We start from the raw sequence: 22667 nt of genomic DNA, 5'->3' as shown, positions 1-22667 counted from the left end.
AAGGAATTTTCAAAATTATAAATGGCACTGCTCTCTTGTTTGCGGATGTTTACAGGCTTGTTATATTTAAATATCCTTTTGCTACAGTGATAGTGGTTCATGGAAACAAGTAAAAGTTGTGACAAGAGCTTAAAGTTCCCCTCCCCCTCCAATAACCTATCCATTTTGAGCATTTGCCTACAAATGCCATGGTTTGATAAAATTCCAGGTTTGGGAGTTGTAAATTGGGCTGCGTTATTAGTGTGAGCCTAAATGCTGTTTTCTGTGTCTTAAAATTAATGTTGTATTTGGTAGTTATCTAACTGATCTCTTAACTTCCAGTGATGTCAAACATTTTCTTAAAAAGCAGTTTTGAATGTGATATTCCCAACCATTTCCCCCCTCAGTGGTAGCTTTTCTTTCTGAGGGTATATGTGTCCCATTCTCCTCATTTATAAGCATATATCAATCATGCTTATCTCTGTGCCTTTAAAAATATTTATCTGCTAAATTTGCACAACCACAGAGATGCTGAATATTCCTAACTGTAAATCAGAGTTTGTTGGAATTTCTTGTGTGACCAATTTCAGCAGTTTGGATTTATTTATTTAATGGCTGCAAAATGGAAGTGTTCATCAGTATGAAGAACTGAATTTCACCTACATCAATTCTTTTTATACTTTGCTTCTACAGCAGTTTGTAAGCAATGATTCATTGCCTTCATTGTCCTGTTAATTTTAAAATAGGTTATCCAAGCTATTTATGATGAGAGCAGTTGCTCCTCAACCGTCTGCATTTTTCTGAGTTTTTTTCAAAAAACTCTTCGCAGAGAAGTTGATTATCAGATTCAGTAGCTTAATTTGGATAAAAACATACTTGAATAGAATGGAATAGAAATAATCCCAGATGCCCTTAAGTTTAAAATGTGTACACATTTATGTTTAGAAGTAGCCCTTTTGTTGCTGTTTAGATTTTATCATGACAAATATTGCAAACTTTGCTTGTGAAGCATCCTGCCTTCAGTTTTTCTCCAGTTATTTTCTGAGTGTCAGTTAACAATAATTGACTGATATTAGTCTGGGTTCAGAAGGATATAGGGCAAGGACACAGACGGTTATCAGTACTGATGGATTAGACCAGTTGCATACATTTTTAGAAGCAGGTCCTAGTGAACCCAGTGGAAATGATTTTCTTGGTAAACATGGCCATTAACATGTTTGCAGATACAATCTTTATATAATTAAATATAGATAGTGGTTTCACAACCTTTGTCTCTTCTGTTAGGAAGCTAGCAGTCTTTAGGGCAGGCCGAAATCCTAAACTCTCAATTCAATATATTTTGTGCAGTTTTGTATAATTAGCTGAGAAAGGGATGCTCACGATGGTGACAAACTCCCTAATAGCAAATTGAGCACGGGATCAGGCCTGTGGTTCTGCTTCCTTAGTGGCAATTGTATGTAGGCTTAAACAATATATGACACAAAGCATTATAGAGCCTCTTTTGCAGTGCTTGTGTGCCTCTGGAAAAGACAGAACTGCAATATAAAATACATTTTTATCCATCTTTTTAAAAATAGACCATGCAGGAAAACAGATATTTTTGCATTGCTTTTGAACAATTATAGTCCCTCTGATATCTACTGAAGTTTCCAATACCTTGTTTTTTCCTATTGAGTAATATTTGGAAATGGCTTCTTTCCTCTCAAGAACATTTCGTTTTTCTCTCTGTGTGGTAGTATTTGTAAATACAGGTGTGTGCCAAAGCATACACTTGCTGGCTTCTCTGGTGCACATTTATTTAATCTTGTCTTTGCTCTCTGATGACATTGACGAACTCAGGAAAAAAACATTAAGTTGCTGATGTGGGAAGAGAACGGCATCTGACAGTTTCTTTTTTCTTGCTTCCATTATTTCTTATCTTTGCTTTCCAAAGAGAACATATGCACTCAGTATTAATATATATGTATATAAAAAAAGAAATTGCAAAAGCATTGATCAAACTTCTGACAGTTCTATCCAGGGCGAAATGGCCATTAGCATGAGATATTAAATGTGTAGTTATGAGAATGCATTTAAATCTCTTTGTAGGATAATGTGGACTAGCACCTAAGGTAAATAAGTGAGAGAGGTTTTCTTGATTGTCAGCTGGAAAGCATGTAGTTACCATAAAATGCAGTGGATAGCTAGGCACTTTAACTGAGTGGCAAGAGGGAGCAGATGCATGAATCATATTTAAGCACTTTAATATGTACATATTGTTTTGGCCGCTAATGAGATAGAATTATAACCAAAGAGATTTTGTTGGCCTATGTTATATGGCACACACAGTTTGCAGAAACCATGGAGAATAAAGATTAATATATTGTAGGTTGCACCTCTGGAAACATCCATATATTTGTGTTTCCATTCGATTCTTCCCATGTACAGAAAATTGTTACAATGAGCTGTTGTAATGTCTTCCTAATTATTTGCTTTGTCTGTGAATTAATGAATGTGTGTTTGAACATACAATTTCCAACTCTGAACTGAAGTAGTACTGTTTTACTGTTTGATTAGCTGCTTGTGTGTATAGCCCGGGCCTAATTTTATTGAATCCAATGGAATAATTCCTCAGGAAACAAATTACTTGGAAATAAATAATGGGCTTTAGTAGTTTTTTGTTATTGATTTTATTTGTCAAAATACTGAAATACAAAAGAAAAAAAAGATATTGAATAATGCTCATAGAGTGGGAAAAAAGTCCTAAAGTATGTGACAGTGATTAAATGACCTAAACATAAAATTCCCTTTCTAATTAATAGAAAAAAGATCCGTATAATAATTATGAATACTTGTATAGAATTAATTCAGTTGTTAAGCTTATTAAATCTGGATCGTACAGTAATGTACTATGTCATCTTATTCTTAGAACACAAAGAATTTTCAGAAATAGATAACAAACTCACCTGGTTCTGTTCCTTAAAATCAAGATAATGATTTTCTTTCCAGATATGTAGGTTTATCTCCTTTGCTTGTACCCTAAGCTTAATAGATACGTTTTAGAGATACGATTCACTTAGAGATTATTAAATGTAATATTTCGTCCTTAAATTATTTTAACGTATGTCTTCATTTGAAACAAAAATAAAGGTATACCAGAACAAGACTAAATCATGTGAGTTAGTTTCTTCAGGTTTTTTACATTGCCACTATAACAAATCTAATATCCATCCATTTTTAAACACTCTTGGAGAGGTCCAGTAGAACTGAAATTTGTTTCTGATGAATTCATTTTGAAATCATAGAAAGTGTTTTTCAGATTTTTTAAATATGTGGACCCATTGATTTTCCAGAATTCAATATTTCAATTCTTCCTTCTATAAATCAAATATATAATTAATACTAACTTTAATTTCACCCTTTAATACTTTATAAAATTGCACTGTTGGATTCTGTTAAAGTGGAGCATCTCTAAAAAGCTAGAATTGCAGGTATCTCAGAGACTTCTACAGCACCTGAGCCATACTGCTTAGTTAATACATATTTCAATTATATCTATTTTTTCAAGCATATATTGAAGATAAGTCAAACACAAAAGTAATATCTCAATCTTTAAAGCAGCCAATAAAAATCAATTCATTTAATGTACTAATTCCTTATTTAGTCCAAGCATTCCAATGGAACATCTTCCCTGCTATTTTCAAATTTAAGTTATACTACAATATCAACTTCTCCTGTGATGTAGGATCAAAAATATAATTGTGTACCAATTAATTACTAAATATGCCTAACAGCTTTCAAAGCAAGAAACAGTGATACTGATTTAATATACTTGGACTCTAAAAATTTCCAAGATTTCAAAGGTGTTATGCATTTGTTCTCCAAATAGGCCCAAAGAGGAGAGAAATCATAATATATCTTACTCCACAAAAAATGTAGGAATTAAAATAAAACCTCAGTGATATGGTTGAAAATCTGATAGGTTAAAGCCACCATCCTCATAATGTAAACACAGTTTAGCCAGAGATAATCTAGGGACTTTAGCCTGCCATTAAAAAAAAAAAAATCTCATTAACTTATGTATTTGTGTAAAATATCTAAACGGAATTAACATTTAAATCCCACTTAAGATGTATGTTGATCTTGATCCAAAACTGGTTTTAGTAACAATCTTATCCCGAAGACTTAATGAAAGTTTGACGATTGAGTTATATCTGTTGAAATTGCACCTATACATTTGGACATAAATGGCTTTCATAATTATTTTTCAGTTAACTTGTTTAGAGCAAGGGGCTAAAAAAATATCCTAAGTACTTGTTAAGTTGCAGTCAGTATTTCTAAGAGAGATTGATTGATTTGCAGTATATAGTGGAGCTTTAGATTGTTTAAATTTGCTAGCAAATTATAGTGTTCTCAGTAAGTTGCTTTGAAAAATAAAATTCAGTATAGTTTTTAAACATCAGACTTTTACGCTTTGCATTAGGAATTGTATTCCAAATGTATGTCCTGAAATTTTGCAGAAGGAAAGGTCAAATTTTGTGTTACTTTATTTACTCTTTTACCAGGATATCCGTAAATTCTTTGGAGTTGTAGCTCCAGGAAAGAAACCTGAATGTGGCATTGCAAAAAAGGAACAACCCCAGAATAAAGAGAGAAATTCAGGGGGAACATCGACACGGAAGGAAATCAAGGTGAGTATATAATGTTTAGTTTAAAATACTTTGGAGTTTGATCATGGTTTTGTGATGTTTTTGTCTCAATATCCTTTCCTGGTGTTTTTAATTTGATAGGACTTTCCATGATGATTGGCTGAATCATTTTATACTCCAGAGAAAGTGTTCTAGGTTTTCAGAACTATCATCCTAATCCTGTGTGCCCTCTGAATTTGAGAAATTGCTTCTTGAATAGGGTCACACCGTGCACCTAAAGCAGAAGAGGCAGAGACTTTGCCTCCTCCTCCTCCTCATCTTTTCCCTTTCTCAGTCAGTCTCGTGTCTTGTTCATACATTCTGGTTCCCCAGTGAAATAACGTGTTAGGACAAGCAGATTTGCTTCACCCCTGTCATCCTTGTTCCTTTTTTTGCCTTCTGAGCTGTGAGAGACAATTTCTTATGCTGAAAGAAAGGGCTTTTTTCATATGGTAATACTTCCTATAGTAGAGCCCGTGTATTACCTAGCAAGGATGTTATAGAACAAGGAAAGATATGTGATTTAAAATTTTAAGTATGAGGTTCATTTGTACTTATTTTAGCTGTAAAAGAGTATGGGAGAAGAGTTGATGTATTCAGCTTGCTGACAGGCAGATAGCAACAGACCAATATCTAGTGTGGGTTCCATGAGTCCCACAGACAAGAATGTCATCTGGTGGGATGGAGAAAATGGGTTTTTTCAGTTGCTGCCCCCATTTCCCCTGAAATAAGATTGGCTCCAACCCTACTGGCCTTTCAGAAGGCCTTGAAGACATGGTTGTGTTCCTGACATGGGGGGGTTGGAGTCTTAGTGGGAGTACATGATGTGCGACATTGTTAGATTCGTTTCTTGGATGCTTCATATGTTGCTGCACTTCACATTATATTTTGTATTATTTTTACTTGCTGTAAGCCACGCAAAGTCACTATGTGAGATGGGTGGCTATATAAATCAAATACATACATACATACATAGCAGAACATTCAGTGAGACCAGGGGAGACAGAGAAGCATGCGATTGCATATTTACCATACAACATAGAAGATCTGTGGGAGCTGATGGTTTGCCTGAGTCCACACCCTGTTTTGCAGTGACTCCTGTAGCAACCAGCCTCCTTTTTATTTATCCATGAGCTCTCTCTGAGCATCTCTCAACAACCTTCTGAGCTGTGTGCTTGTGAATGCTCTTTGAAAGGAAGGGTGGGTATTCCCCGCACCATTACAAATATGCTGGAATGAGCCAACTGACTTGTGAGCTAGTGAAGGACAGAATTGTAGGCACTGGAATGGGTGAGGTGGGGTGGGTTCACTTGGTGTTTAGGGAGGATTTCAAGAACAACCAGGCCAAGACTTCCCCAAATGGCAAAGCTGAACCTGTTGTTATGAATACTTAGTTTGGGGTGATCGCCTGTAATGAAAATGGATCCTGTATAAGGTAGGTTTGTTGATTCATGTAGCACTGTATAAATGAGTTAAAATTGAAATAATTGTTTTGATGAATAATTAATGAGCCATTGTACTTAGGTGAAAAATTCATCTCATGAAGATGATTTCAAGCAAAAACAGGTGAACAAGAAAAAGAGGATAATCTATGATTCAGGTAAAACTTATAACTAATGTTCCAATTATATTTTTCATCTCTAAAATGACTTCTGTTTGCTAGAGTTTTTTTTGGAGAAACAACTGGAAAACCTTGATAGGTTTTTCCAATAATTTTCACTCATTAATTATATAAAATGTGTATCTAGAATTAAGACATCCCTGGATTCACAATGAAACTACTCATCTCACATGAAATTAACTGGATAAAAATTGTATTTAATGGTATTCTTTATTAGTCTTCTGCAATGCAGTGCCCTTCAGATGGTTTGAACTACAGCTTCCATCTCCATGGCCAGAGATGATGGGAAATACTGTAGAAAATATCTGGAGGGCATCAGGATGGAACATTACATTAATATCAGTGCTTTTTTATGTTGGACTTGTTCCCAGTCAGTTCACTGTCATCTGTTTAACTGGCAACTTTGGTTCAAGGACTCTGAAAGTTTTCTAATCTCTTGTACCTGCAGTGATTCTAGGGTTTGATTTAGGGACCTTCTGTGGACTAAGACATAAATAATTGCTAAGATCTTGTCCATCTGTGTGATCTTTGTACTCTAATATGTAGGCCAATTCCCATAATTCTTCACTGTTGAGTATGGAGGGTTATGGAAATTGACATCCAAAATACTTAGAAAGCACCAAGTTGCCTGTCCCTTCTTCAGTGCATCTATAGTTCCATAATACAGCATTAGAAAATTCCATAAATGGGTTGGATTACAAAAATCAGTTGAATCTTAATTCTCCTGGAGCCATAATATAGAAAGATTGGAACGTTTTAAATAGCATCTTTAAACATCACACCAAGTGAAGTAATTTATGGTATCCAGTATTTCTGTTTGGAGCCCTTGTGAATATATTGTCACTCTTTAAGGGTATTGGAGTCTCCACATAAATGAGTTAGATTATACTGGTGCTTCTCTGTAGACAGAAGAATTTTAATCTAGTGGAGGCTGTTGTCAGTGGCACAGGAGAAGGTGTTTTTTGAAGATTCCTCTCCCCTGAATCTGCTTGTGGAGATTGATTTTAAAAACTCCCAGTAATTTGATTTCATTTTGGTTTTTTATTCCATTTGGCTAGTCATAATTATTTTGAAGATTGTTAAGATTTGCATCCTCCTAATCTGTGCTAGGAGGTACTATGAACAAAGACTGTCTAAGTCAAAAGTGACTGTAGAAAGGTTTCTCTCAGAGTATTTTTACTTGTGGATTGATACAGAAAAGAATAATGGTGCTATTTGGTTTAATTCAGATTCTGAAGAGGAGGTACCGTTAATAAAGAAATCTAAGAAGCCACCAGAGAGAAAGTTGTCTTCAAAAGCTGACAAGCTTTTAAAGAAGGATCCTGTTGTTTACGTTTCAGAAACAGGTAAAAGATTCAGCATAAGATATACTAGTATGTGAGATTTATGTTCTACTGGAAATATATATTTTAGTTTGTTTAAATTAAGGTCATATTGTAAAACTATGAGGAAATTAAGTTTGTGACATCTTACAAACTTTGTGCAGAAATGGGTTTACATTTGATTAATATATGATCTAAGTTTGGCTTATTTATTACCCTGCTTATATGTGACTATTGAATATGAAATTGTTTTTATAATTTTTTTTTTAACTTCTAGAACATATGTAACAGTGTAAAACAAAAATTGCTGTCCTGAAGATTGCCATGGTTTTAATTCATCTGATACTATGGATAGTTTACAGGTGGTCCTTACTTACCAACTGCTCATTCAGCAACCGTTCAAAGTTACAACATTGCTGAAAAAGGAGATTTATGAACAGTCCTCGAAGTTGCTGCTATTGCAGCGTCCCCACAGTCACATGATCATGATTCAGGCACTTGGCAAACAACGCACATTTATGAGGGTTGCAGCGTCCTGTGGTCATGTGATCACCATTTGCAACCTTCACAGCCAGCTTCCGACAAGCAAAGTCAATGGGGAAGGCAGCAGGAAGTTGCATGTCATGGTCACATAACATTGTACTTAATGACCGCAGGTGATTTGCTTAACATCTGCAGCTGGAACTGACATTGTAAGACGGCGCGGTGATGTAACATTTCACTTTATGACCGTGTCGCTTAGTGATGGAGTTGCCAATCCCAATTGCAGTTGGTAAGTGAGGACTACCTGTACTTATAAAAGTTTTTATATTTTCTCATGATCTCATATATTTTCTGTCTCTTTTTTTTGGTGTATGTTTGTGGGAATGCAATTGTTTGTTACTTGTTTGTGTGCTGTTTGACTATTTAAATTGGGTATAATCACCCATGGAAAGATTAATGAAAAATAAAAGATTGAAAGCATGTTATATGTGGAAAATAGATAATCTAGGGAAGAACTTAGATCAGACAAAGGTCTTTCTGGTGTTAATATAGTCAGGTCCAGAAATATTGGGACATCGACACAATTCTACCATCTTTGGTTCTATACACCACCACAATGGATTTGGAATGAAACAAACACAATGTGCTTTAACTGCAGACTGTCAGCTTTAATTTGAGGGTATGTACATCCAACTCAGGTGAACGGTGTAGGAATTACAAGAGTTTGCATATGTGCCTCCCACTTGTTAAGGGACCAAAAGTAATGGGACAGAATAATAATCATAAATCAAACTTTCCCTTTTTAATACTTGGTTGCAAATCCGTTGCAGTCAAGCACAGCCTGAAGCCTGGAACGCATAGACATCACCAGACGCTGGGTTTCATCCCTGGTGATGCTCTGCCAGGCCTCTACTGCAACTGTCTTCAGTTCCTGCTTGGTCTTGGGGCATTTTCCCTTCAGTTTTGTCTTCAGCAAGTGAAATGCATGTTCAATGGGATTCAGGTCAGGTGATTGACTTGGCCATTGCATAACATTCCACTTCTGTCCCTTCAAAAACTCTTTGGTTGCTTTTGCAGTATGCTTTGGGTCATTGTCCATCTGTACTGTGAAGCGCCGTCCAATGAGTTCTGCAGCATTTGGCTGAATGTGAGCAGATAATATTGCCCGAAACACTGCAGAATTCATCCTGCTGCTTTTGTCAGCAGTCACATCATCAATAAATACAAGAGAACCAGTTCCATTGGCAGCCATACATGCCCACGCCATGACACTACCACCACCATGCTTCACTGATGAGGTGGTATGCTTAGGATCATGAGCAGTTCCTTTCCTTCTCCATACTCTTCTCTTCCCATCACTCTGGTACAAGTTGATCTTGGTCTCATCTGTCCATAGGATGTTGTTCCAGAACTGTGAAGGCTTTTTTAGATGTCGTTTGGCAACCTTTAATCTGGCCTTCCTGTTTTTGAGGCTCACTAATGGTTTACATCTTGTGGTGAACCCTCTGTATTCACTCTGGTGAAGTCTTCTTTTGATTGTTGACTTTGACACACACACATCTACCTCCTGGAGAGTGTTCTTGATCTGGCCAACTGTTGTGAAGGGTGTTTTCTTCACTAGGGAAAGGATTCTTCGGTCATCCACCACAGTTGTTTTCCGTTGTCTCCCGGGTCTTTTGGTGTTGCTGAGCTCACAGGTGCGTTCCTTCTTTTTGAGAATGTTCCAAACAGTTGTTTTGGCCACGCCTAATGTTCTTGCTATCTCTCTGATGGGTTTGTTTTGTTTCTTCAGCCTCATGATGGCTTGCTTCACTGATAGTGACAGCTCTTTGGATCTCATCTTGAGAGTTGACAGCAACAGATTCCAAATGCAAATAGCACACTTGAAATGAACTCTGGGCCTTTTATCTGCACATTGTAATTGGGGTACTGAGGGAATATCACACACCTGGCCATGGAACAGCTGAGAAGCCAATTGTCCCATTACTTTTGGTCCCTTAACAAGTGGGAGGCACATATGCAAACTGTTGTAATTCCTACACCGTTCACCTGAGTTGGATGTACATACCCTCAAATTAAAGCTGACAGTCTGCAGTTAAGGCACATTGTGTTTGTTTCATTCCAAATCCATTGTGGTGGTGTATAGAGCCAAAGATGTTAGAATTGTGTCGATGTCACAATATTTCTGGACCTGACTGTATGTTGATCGTAGTCTAAAGTCAAAGAAGAAATGAGTCAATATATTGGATATAGCTCTTTTGCAGATTACAGTACAGGAATAAGATAAAAGTATAGATGTCAGTTTACTTTTGCCCTATCTGAATAGTTGCAGGTTTGGGAATAAGTTCCACTGAGTCAGTAGAGTTCATTTTTGAGCATATATTACTGACCTGTAATGTGATTGGTTTGGCTCTGGCTTAAGAGTGTTGTGTGAAGCTAGTTATTATGGCCTGTTAAACAAAGATAGCTTATAACATTCTTAGAATTTCTAAGACCTTTTTGTTCTTTCCCCTGACCTGGATATCTAGAAACTTGTGCCAGTTTCAAAACCTTTTAAGACTGCAAGATTTTAACTGTGTCCACCAGGTTCCTGGGTATTTATTTATTTATTTATGCAATTTCTATAGCCACCGATCTCAATCCAAGTGACTCTGGGTGGCGAACAATTTCAATAATTAAAACCATTAAAACAATTACAAAGTATGCATATAGGGAGCTGACAGTTATCATAAACATTACATAAAAATCAACAGTGCACCCAGGTAATGGGGCCCTTAACACTTTCGGGACCCCAGCCTCGGGCACGTAACCAGGTTTTTAAAGCCTTACGAAAGTTTAGCATGGTTGGGGCCATCCTGAGCTCCAAGGAAAGAGTGTTCCATAAGGCAGGGGCTGCTGCTGAGAAGGCATGTCTTTAGTCCCCACCAGCTGACATTCCTTGGCTGACGGGATCCGCAGCATCCCCAATCTACTAGACCAAATTGGGCAGGCAGAAACTATTAGTAGAACACAGTCCCTTAGGTAACCCTGTCCCAAGTTATGCAGGACTTTAAAGGTGACAACCAGCACCTTGAATTGTACTGATAATCAGTGCAGCTCCCATAGTAGTGGTGTTACATGTGTCATATATCCAGCACCATTTACTACCTGCACAGCCACATTTTGCACCAGTTGAAACTTCCAAATGTTCTCAAGGGCAGCCCCATGTAGATCATGTTGCAGTAATCTAAATGGGAGGTTACAGCACCCTTAGTGCCATGTTTGGAGAGGAGGTGGGGGGATGATTGTTCCTGAGACTCTTAAAGTGACCAGAAGCACTGACTCACAGGTGGGTGGGTATTTGCTACACTGAGCCTTAGAGATAAGGTGGGATTGCTGTTGTTACATTGACTGCCCTGTTGCCCAGCCCTGCCTGAGCTGTTGAATCTTAATTGCTGCATTGTAGTGGAGTCCTCCATTTCCTTTTGGTCCTGTGGTATTTTAATCCCCATTCCCTAGTGACAGGGATGGGTTTGGGCATTCATTGTTTCTGTGGAGACCATGGTCTTGCCCTGGGAGATCTGAATCCTGCACATGTAGGTTTCATTAGCTTGCTTTGCCTCTAGAAGGGTTGTAGATAGGCTATGATGATTCTCCAGGGAGTCTCATGGCCCCTTTGTGCTTTCAAGGGGTGTGTGGGGAATTTTGCAGCAATCTTGCAGGCAGCTCTGTTGCATTCCTTGCTGAAATGGCAATCTGAGATGGCAACGATGCTGGGTGAGATTGCCTTCAGGTGGCTTCTCTTCCCTTGCAAATCTCAGCAAACCTCTTGGTTTCTCAAGTGCCTTTTCAGTGATTGACTACCCGCTTTGTAATACCTTGCATTCCAAGATAAAGAGTGTCCTAACCTCTTGGCCTTTAAGAAGACACTGAAGAACTTACTGTTCTGCAGGGTATTTTAACCTTAATGAGATAAAAGGGCCACCTATCTTAGCTAGGTAAGATGGAAAGTTACTGATGTATTGTTTTTATCCACTTTATTATTTCTTTTGTCTGACTGTAAGCTGCCTTGAGCTCTTGGAAGTGGATTTGTACATATGTAAGAAAACTTTGGTCAAGGTCAGTTGTGAAGCAAGAGTATTTTTATCTAGTGATAAGAAAAATTACCTGTCGGTTAACTACTTAATTTGACATGCAGGCTGATCATCAACATGTAGTTGATTATGTCTACTGGTTCTCAGCAATGTTTTGAAAAACAATCAACATTATTTTCAGCTGTGTGCCTGCTACAAATCAATAGATATGTCTTGGCCTTGAATCTAGACCCTAGTTGATGTGAAAGAATCTATTTCCAGGGCAGAATATTTTACTGTCCTGAGCACTTAATTACACTGAAGGCATGATGGCTGATTGGAGGCATTGTTTTCCAGATGTGTTGTTGATAGCTTTTACATAAATGCTGAATCTAAACAAGTTCAGGACTTGGTATGGGACCAATATCTGAACTACTTTTGGTGGTCACTTACTCTGCGCTATTGCTGAATATTATAAGTCTTGTCTTTGTTACAGTGAGATGATACTTGAAGCTACAGATTCTTACTCTCCATTATATCTGAAGTTGGTAATCAAGTTGGTCCATTATTTCACAGATGCAACTATATTTAAAGCAGCAGTATTTTATTCAATTCTAATTATTTGGTTTTCAAACTGTTGTCAAATCTGATTGCCTTTTTTTGTCTAACACATTCCACTTCTACATTTCAGAGACAGTACTGTTGACGTGCAAAAAAAGTGTGATATAAATGAAATAAATGATAATTTTTGATACTCTGTAAAAATAAAAGCTAAAATATTGGGATATTTTAGTTTAGAAAAGATGAATAAGTGGGAAGGGTATTTTAAGATGGATTTTTAAAAATTGGAGTCAAGACTGCCAACTTTTAGAATTGCTGTAGCTGCTTGCTGTGCTCTGAAATAATGCATTGGATAACATGACTTCTAAGAGTTCTTTCTGCTATTTAAATCTATGATGTGATTGGGTGATAACATGCTGGATGGAAAAATTAGATGGAGCAGTTCCTCTCCTATTTTTCGGTGTTAAAGAATGAAGTGAGCAGGAGATTCAGGAAAAATAAATTTGTTGCCACAAGATGTAAGATGTCTATGAGCTTAGACAGCTTTGAAAGAGGATTTAACCAATTTACAAAAGATAAAAGGGAAAAAAAGACAAAACAACAAATATGTATACAAAAGTCTTCTCATACCTGTGTATATGCACCTAAAATTTTACCCAATAGTTTCAATAAAAGGTTACTATATTTCATTATAATCATACATACTCAATCTCCATTGGTAAGCAGCCCGTTCATAACTCACAAGTAACTTTAGATCTTGAATCCACTGAGTAATTAGGGCCTGAATTTATCTCTCCAATGTTGAAGGACAAACCCTTTAGCAATAAGAAGGGTGCAGAGAATCTACGTCTGTTGTCCACCCATTCCACCCATCAATTTCCATAAATTAGGTAGGTAGCTCAAAAGAATATATAGCATGATAGTTTTCTGAAGTTAAGATCTTGACAGTATGCTAAGCAACAATAAATGAGTGCTTTCAAATAGGTATTGATGATAATGTTGGTCCATGGCTGTTCCATACAAATTCAAACATAAACCTGTTCTCTCCTATTTTCTGTGCTTTTTAAAGCTTTCTTTAAAATTTGCATTTAAATGAACTGAGTGCTGTGCTACAGAATTTACAGAAGCTTTTACAGTACTTCAAAAGATAACAGTTCTCTCCCTGTGTGTAAGTATGTGTGTATGTTCTTCAAGTCTATAATGGATTGATGGGAAGTTCTTAGTTTGACCACTTAAACCTAAAAGCTTTAACCTTAAAAACTGTTAAACCACAGTCTTCAAACTGTTTGCTCATAGAATGATTTGTTACATTAAATGTAGTTATTAATTGGCTTCCAATAGCATCTGAAATATTTTTGTTTTAAGGCACAATTTTTATATTTCCTTTCTTTCCTGTGCTTATTAGTTTTTACTTTTTGCAGTTCTTTTGTCCATTAACCTATTCTAAAGAGGCTGAAGATCATACATAAAACTGCAGTTATTTCTCAATATAGATAGACAGTGCTGTTGAGGTCATTTGGTTGATCATTTTACTCCATATAAAACATTTTCCATCGTTACTGTGTTTGGTCAAACAATTCTCTTTTCTTTTTTAGGTTGAGTGTCCAAGAGAGAATAGGCTTATAAATATTTTCATTGCTAACCAGTCCCAAGTTAATTAGCATAATGTTGGGAGACATCCAGTTGCTCAGCCTATTTAGTAACTCCCTTGTTCCATTGTTTAGTGTAATATGAGACCTTGAGTGCTATTTGTAAAAAATGACTTGTTAATATTGTGTTGAACTCTGCCCAGTATTCCAGTGCATTTTAATAGCAGAAACTTTGGGTTTTCTCCTAGTGTCAGGAGTTTTTCTCTGATTGTTCAATGTACTGTAATGTATTTTAACTTCCTTTGGTAATCTATGCATTATATTTTTAATCCACCCAATAACTAGAGTTTTCTTTTAGCAGATTTCAAACTGTTTTGAGGAATACAAACAGGGATCATCATGGAAAAAAAATGAATGAAACTTATCCCTAGAGAAATATAGGAATTTGAAATTAAAACAATACTATAAAAGATATACCCAATATTTCATAGTACTCTAGAGTTGGAATTGACCACTGAGGGTTTTAAGGCCAGTGCTTCAAATTAGGAATCCAAAATAAAGCATCTTGGCAGTCCAGTCTCTGGTTAAACAAAACAAGGGAAGGGATTTTTTTCCTGTGGTTTTTGGGTATCCATCATTCTCTGCCCAAGTAATAACAGTGTTTTATTACCACATTTTGATCCAAACATTTTGGAAATGAATAATGTAGTAAGCTGTAGCAATTCAGCAATACAACTATTGGTTATGAATCTAAACAATTGCTCTGTTTCACTCAGGCTGATTGCTTGCACGAATAAGGCATGTCTTTGATTTGGGTTGTAAATAAATAGAAGTGAAACACATGTTCATTTTAGGACATATTTAGAACATATTTGTATTTGTTCAAGACATACTTGCATTTGCTGAGAATGACGCCATAGTTAGCTTGCATTTTACTTTTATGCAGTTAACATATCCCAGGTGGTTGAGCAAGTTACACTTGTATCTGCAAACAGAACATTCTGAATAAAAAAAAAAACCCTTCACGAAAATGGATTTAAGTTACTGGAAGGCAGATTCCAATTGAACATTAGAAAAAAAACCTTATTAACAGCAAGATTCATTTGACTGTGGCACCAGTGGCTCAGAGAGAGAGTGGACTCCCCTTCAGTACATGTGCTCAACTGGAGGCTGGGCAGCTATGGATCTGGAATGCTTTAATTTGAGATCCTCTGTTGAGTAACAGGTTGGACTCAGTGGTCTAAATGGTGGCCACCAAGTCTGTAATTCTATACAATTCACATACAATGTATATATGCCCCCTTTTCAACATCACTGACTAACCTGTAATCCTGGACTTTTCTGGAGCTCGGATTTGACCATGCTTAGCTTTTTCAAGATCAACCAGAATCTCTTAGTTGCTGCCAAATACATTTACATTGCAAATAGGTGGGCTTAATAGGATAAGCTAGAAAAGGAAAAGAAAGAATGAGTGAATGAGAGATGTGTGTAGACCAATATTCTTGTCTGTAGGTTCTCATTTCCTTTCAGTCATTCAGTTATTTTTATTGTCTTGAGAATTGCCTTTTATCCCTTTCAGGGACAGCAAAATAAAGAATATAGAACAGTGCATTATCATAGGGAGTGATTTTTGTTGTTCTTAAAGAGTTTCCTAGGGCTGTTTCTATTCTTAACTTACAAGGTATGCAACTCCTATAACAATATCTCAATAAATTCCCTTGCAATAAATAAATTTATTCCAGTAAATTAGGCTTGCACAATGATCATCAGATATTTGGAACTTAATAAATTGATCCTTGTATGCATAAACTGTTCAGAATTAGCTAAGTATTTTGGAAAGTGGTACGCAAAAGTTAATGCTTTAATTGATGATGTTGCAATGAAGAAAGGCTGTGTGTGTGTGTGTGTGTGTGTGTGTGTGTGTGTGTGTGAGAGAATTAATTCTTGGAAGCATTTCTACCCCATCTCAACTGTAATACCAGCTCCAAATCTTTAGAAAATGTGTTGTTTACATTTTAGCTCTTCTGAGAAACTTAATGTTAAAAAAAAAAAAAGCACAAAGGTTATACTGTCTATTCTGATGAAAGTTGCCAAAAGGGCTTAATCACAGTGCTAGCAAGTAATATTTTAAAAATATAATGTAAAGATAGCAGGAGGCAGTGGTTAAGATTGCTGTTGCAATGATTTGAAGGCCTATTCATATTTGTTTAAATTTCTCTAGAGTGAAAAATGGGACTAATGTCTAAATAGATTCAATGGATCAATTTTATGTTTTTATTATAGCCTAGAGTTTGACATTTCCCTTAAGAGAGCTATAACCATGTTACTTGAATTACACACGCTAGAATTGCATGCAATTTTAACATCGCTGTAGGAAAGTGTAAAATCCTCTTCATATATCATTGACTGTAGGGCAATGACTGAACAAAGGCATTGTAATATTTCAAGTTGGAACTGAAAATACTCATTTTCAGAACAAAAACGATTCTGCCAAGAACACTGACTGCCAGTTTTGAAAATTTGTTTTTGGTAAACGTTTGCTGTTAGAGATGTCATTGATGGTTGTTTACTTCTCTCCGTGGAGGCATAAATACTGAATCCTGAATATTTAATGTTTAATCCTGTGTCTCAAATTAAACTCCATACAGGATGGCTTTTGCAGTTTGCATTGCTAGGAATTCTTCTTATAGTCAGCTGCTAAATATCAAACATTTTGTGAAGGAGCATTTTGCCCCCGAGTCTCCTCCCTCCCCCAAAATCAGCCTTTAAAAGCAGAATCTATTTGAACAAATAGAAATGATTTTTTCCTTTAGCAGAGGGATCTATACTCAGGAAAGTATGAACTAGATTGAGACTTCTCTGTGAAATGTATGACCTGATCAGTTGCTTTCACTTGCTATTTTTTAAAAATGTTGCAAACATAGAAACAGAAAATACAGTTTTAGGATTACCTTACTTGAGGTCTTAGTATTGGGGAATAATTAAATGTCCCTTCATTTTGTTTATGGCACTCAGATGAAGATGAGGACTTTGTGCACAAGAAAGCCACCCAGAAAGCTGGACAGTATATAACATCGGTGAAGATTAATCAAGGAACAACAGGAATATCCCAGACAGATTCCAAACCGAAAGTAAAAAGTAAACCCTTATCTCCCATGAAACTGACACCAACATCTGTAATTGATTACTTTGGGACTAGTAGTGTTCAACGGTCAGATAAGAAGCTGGTATCAAGCAAACGAAAAGAAGTGAGTAATGCAAGAATGTTACTTCTTCTCCTACTTAAGAGCCAGAAATTCTCCTACTTCATATATGGTTATAAACAGAATAGAGACTATAATGTTCTGTGGTCCTGTTTAGTTAGGCCTTGGTTCTTAGGAAATGAGAGCGACACTCTGAGCATGTGTCTAGTAGAGAACAGAAGACCACAAATAAACCTTAAATTATTATTGCCTTAACTGGGTTACAGGTAGAATGTAAATATGAGCATCAGAGCAAGCTCATTGTCGTTCTTCTTTCTATGTGATGCAGCCTTCGCAAAGCAGAGACTCCACCATCAATGATGAGGCTATTGCCAAACAACTACAGCTCGAAGAGAATACAGAGGTAACATGGTATAATTCTCTAGTCTTACATACTTTCCTGTTTAATACAGGATTCCTATTCAATCTTTTTTCCCCATTTATTTAGCTTTTCCCCCATTTGTATGCCATTCTCCCTCCTTCATTCTCCACGTTTGCATAATTCTTCCTAGAAGCATATTTTTCAAGAGCGACTTATAGTATCCTCAGTGTACTCACATCTTAATTTTATGGATCAGTGAAACTATTTATTAAAACTCCTACTTTGGGTTTATTTGACTAGCATTCAAGCTGGGCTTCTGTTAGTAGAAGGGATCTTCCATTTATGGATAGAACTGAGGTCCAGTGCAGCTTCTGGCAGAATAAATGTGAGTATGAGGGAAAAACAGGAACATTTTGATTTTCCCTTCCTCCCTCTGTAGCACTTCCATACTTGCTTAAATGGCCCCTCAGTCCAATGAAATAGGTTAAAGAATTTAAGAATTAATAAAAGTCTCCAGGAACAGCATCCACCAATAGCATTCCTTTCTAGATACAGGTAGTCCTTGCTATCCAACCACAATAGGGACTGGCATTTAGGTTGCTAAGCGATTTGGTCGTTAAGCAAATCGGAGCTGATTTTATGACTTTTTTTTACAACAGTTGTTAAGTGAATCACCGTGGTTGTTAAGCGAATTACATGGTTGTTAAGCGAATCCAGCTTCCCAAATGGACATTTTTTGCCGGAATTCGCTTAATGACCATATGATTCGCTTAACAACTGTGGTGATTTGCTTAATGACTGTTGTAAAAAAGGTTGCAAATCGTGGTCACGTGACTGCGGGGGACATAAAGCACTTTTCCCAAGACCATCATAACGGTTGTTAAGTGAGGACTACCTGTATGTTCCTGCAAGTGTGTGAGATATTGTGAGGAAGCAGAGAAAGCAACGGTTGTTACGTTCAAACAGTCAACAGGTGGGAGTAAAGAAGGTAGCTTGATCCAGGCTGCAAAAACAAAACAAAACAGGGAGAAGAGATTCAAATAGTTCTAGGAGATTCTGCCATAACAAACTCACTAATAAATGAGGAATGGAGATTCTGATTACAGATTCAAGGATTCTGTACTTTCTCTTGAATTAAAACTGCGTCTGTGTGATTCTTGCTTCCTTAACCATGCCCTGCGGTACTCGACTTCACAGAGCTGAGATCATGGCAAAATATTGTGCTAACTAATTGATGTATTGTCGAAGGCTTTCTAATTGACTTGACTGTTGCCATAACTTATATCAGTTTTGTGGCTTTGCTGCACTAGTCAGAACTGTTGTGGTGGAACTAGGTATCTCTGAAACTGTTCAGTCAAGAATTTTATAGCCTTACAAGAAAACCCTGACGCTTTGAAGACAAATTCTGAATGTCACCTATAAGGAGTAGACTTGATAATGAGTGAAAATAAATGTTGTGATTATCATGGACATGTATCTGGCTCTTTGACTTTCTCTTTCATGCTGCTTCACTTTTACTGCTTGTTAAATATTTATTCTGCCAGCTTGGTAGAAGCTCCAGCTGGTTGTCATTTCAAAAATAAGATACAATAAAGACAGAGCCATATCGTAAATAGTAATTCAAAACTAGCACAGAATTAGTCACTTAAAATGATGTGAAAGGTACACTGTCTAAAGATAACTTCCCTTGCAAATCAAATTGACAGACGTATTTGATCTGGCCACACACATCTGTATAAGAGTGCAAGAGTGTGCATCTTCCTCTGTCCCACCATGGATGCATTTGGCCTTTGGGAAGACTTTGAACATGCTGATGCTGATTTTGATACCTAAAGTTAGGAGAAGTGTTCATTCCCTCTGACTCTGAAACCTTCAGAAATTGGGAATGTCTGCATAGCCACAGGTTGTTTCCAGGCCAGAGAATTTTGCCCTGTTTTCCTGCCTTCAATCCCTAAACATCCCCTTGATACAGGTACTTTTTTTGTGACCCAGACTCACTGGCTGTCCGTGATAGTCTTGGCCAGTTATGATGAAATGTTTGTGTTCAAAAGTGAAGTTGCCTTGTTTAATACAGGATTTTCAGAGAGGCCATCAAAACCTGGCTTTTTCAACATGCCTTGGGGGTGGGAACGTTGTTAGCTGCTCCCTCCTGTAATCTGGAGTTTAATGAACGTAGGGTTTCATTTATTTCTGGTGCTGCATTGTGTATTATATTGTTGTTTGTGTTTCATTATTGTTGATGCTTGGCTGACATTCTTTTTATTTTTGTTGTGTATTGACATTTTTAATGATTATATTGATTGATTTACCTCTGCTTGCTGCCTGGAGTCGTTTGTATGAGATGGGTGGCCATAAATAACTAAATAACTAAAATATATTTTAAACAGCAATGCATTGTTGCTTGATAATACCATTTCTCACAGGGAAGTGCTTCACCTTCTTTCAGTTAGCAACTAATTTAGTGTTTGTATCTTTTATACATACATACATACATACATATGGCTTTTATTCTTTTTACTATACTCAGTGATGTTATTTACAGCAGGGATTTACAACAGGTATACACAGCGCAGTATCTGACCCAGGGTCAGATTTCCTTCTAAGTTTCCCTCCCAGAAGATCCCCCTCTATCTCTCCTGCTTCCTCCCCTTTTTTCTCTCCCTTCCTGTTTCTTGGCTTGACAAAAGAGAGTGAAAAGAAAGGAATGGGCTGGAATTTACGGTAGGGTGCTCTGCATAGCTTCACCTTCTCCTGCTCAGCTGAATACCGACTGCTTCTCTGTGGCAGGAAGAGCCTCTCTTGGAGTCTTCTGCCCAGTCCTTCCCCAGAGACCAGGACTTGGCCACCGATAGCCGATCCCCTCCTCCTGAGTCTTGGAGGAAGCTGCTGCCTGTCCCCCAGCAACTGAGGAGGTGGGCGTCCCCGCAGGGCTCTAGTCCCCAACATCTGTATACCAGGCTGGACCAGTGGGACTGCTGTCTCGACATCTCCCCACGCCAGCCCTGGCCAGCAACCGGGTCAGTTCATCAGGCCTTGTGACAGTGCAGGCGCCCTTCAAGACCAGAACTGAGCTTCTTTTTCTCCTTTTACTCACCCCAACGGCTGGCACACGCCAACAGAAAAGCAGCCAGGCCAGGCCACTAAAATCCATGTGCCACAAAATACCACATTCATTTTTATCAGTAAATTCTTTTCATGTAAGAAATGCTTAACTGCCTCCACTGTGTAATTTTTCCCTCAGTTCCTCAAAACAATTCATTATAATTAATTGTTGCTAAATTCTTCAACTTCTCCAAAACCCATAGTAATTTACTGATATTTCTTTTCTGAGGAAGAGCATGTGTTCTTGCTATTTCAGTGCAATTTTGTAAATTAAACTCCAGTAATCATGATACATTCAGATTAATTTTATAACTTGTTATTTTACCTAATTCCTTAAGAAGTTTTAAATCCTTCTAATTGTTCAAAATTGAAATATCATTGCTGGGGTGTAAACTACAGTTTAAACTGATCTCTTATGTTACTTGGGAGCAGTGCTCATAGAATAATAGTTGCTGATAAAGAAAATATTAACAGGAACCCCTGAAAAATGCTTTTTTAAATTCTGTGTTCTCAAGTTTGTTGTAATTCTTATATAATTTTGCTTGACTCTGGAATCAAGTCCTTTTGATAGTATGCAGGAGAGAATAAGTGAAGGATAAGGAAGTGCATGCATGGATTCTAGAATATTTAAACCTAGTTATGGCCTAGGAAAAATGGCCATAACTTCCAGAAGATACTATATCTGAGGTGGTGTAGTGTCCAAAATTTGAATCAGTGTGACATCAGGATGGTTGTGAATTTAACTCCTTTGGAGTAATCTTGGGCTTTAGTATAAATATCCTGTATTAACTGCAAATGCATTGAAATAAGAGTTTGTAAAATATGAAACTTCTCCTGGAAGTTGATATGAGCCAGTTTTGGGTTAGAGATGGTCATTACCTCCTGAGGATGAATTGGTTTTATTGTTTTGAATATGTCTCCCAGTTTTATGTTATTATAATGTGCAATTTTATTTTCAAATTGGTATTCTTTTTAATCCAATTATGTAGTGGGGAAGAAAGTTGCTGTAGTACAGCTTCAATTTTTGATAGGCATGTGGTAGAAAAGCCATAGTAGAAAAAGAAATATTCTTTGTTCATTTCAGATGTTAAGATACTGGCAGAGTTGTCAAACTGATCATTTGGAAAGATTGTTTGTGTGTTTGTGTGTGAGAAAGATGTGTGTGTCCATATTTCATTTTTTGGTCTGATTTCCACAGTTACTGTTGTTCTGGCTTCAATTTCATACTAAAAAAAGAAAGATTAATGCTACCTATTGAGCTGAATAACCTCCTGCGGCTTATGATCATATTAAAGTAGAGCCTGTGGGATTCTTGCTAATAATGTTATCTGTCTGAATTGTGCACGGAGGCAGGTTTTGATGTTACTCTTGGCCAAAGATTAGATTTGGGTAATATTCCCAACGTCACTTGGCAAAAACAGGTTAGCTTTCCTCTAAAAACAAAACAAAACAAAACAATAATGGATAATAACAGGATGCCGTATTGTGCTAAGAAGCAAAATGAAGGAAAAATTGACTAATTTTTCTCAGTGTGTTCAACTGAATTATTGAAAATAAGATCTGGTCATATATTTGCACCAGGAAACGAATGCATTTCAGAATTTTGTTAGTTTATTCATTTCTATCAGGGGTATGTGGCTTGCAGTCCAATATCCCATGAAAGGGGTATGTAATCCTTTGCAGCCCATGGCGTTTCTCCAGGGTGGTCACAAGTTTTTTTTTTTTTC

At 37.0% G+C, this 22667-nt stretch overlaps 1 protein-coding gene across 2 annotated transcripts in view; it reads left to right on the top strand.

The window, feature by feature from the left end:
- The window catches only part of RFC1 (replication factor C subunit 1), a 46148-nt gene that overhangs the window by 1933 nt on the left and 21548 nt on the right, over positions 1 to 22667 (top strand). For both annotated transcript variants that reach the window (XM_088131169.1, XM_088131168.1), the window contains exons 2-6: positions 4524 to 4649; positions 6171 to 6246; positions 7497 to 7613; positions 17290 to 17522; positions 17806 to 17880. In XM_088131169.1, the coding sequence (XP_087987295.1) occupies positions 4524 to 4649; positions 6171 to 6246; positions 7497 to 7613; positions 17290 to 17522; positions 17806 to 17880 (627 nt within the window). The remainder of the gene's footprint in view (positions 1 to 4523; positions 4650 to 6170; positions 6247 to 7496; positions 7614 to 17289; positions 17523 to 17805; positions 17881 to 22667) is intronic.

This window comes from Python bivittatus, unplaced genomic scaffold (genome assembly GCF_059951505.1).
Source record: "Python bivittatus isolate LINGU-HERP-01145 unplaced genomic scaffold, Pbiv_v1 ctg000970_np1212, whole genome shotgun sequence".
NCBI classification, from domain to species: Eukaryota; Metazoa; Chordata; class Lepidosauria; order Squamata; family Pythonidae; genus Python; species Python bivittatus.
This window is presented reverse-complemented; position numbering and strand designations above follow the sequence as displayed.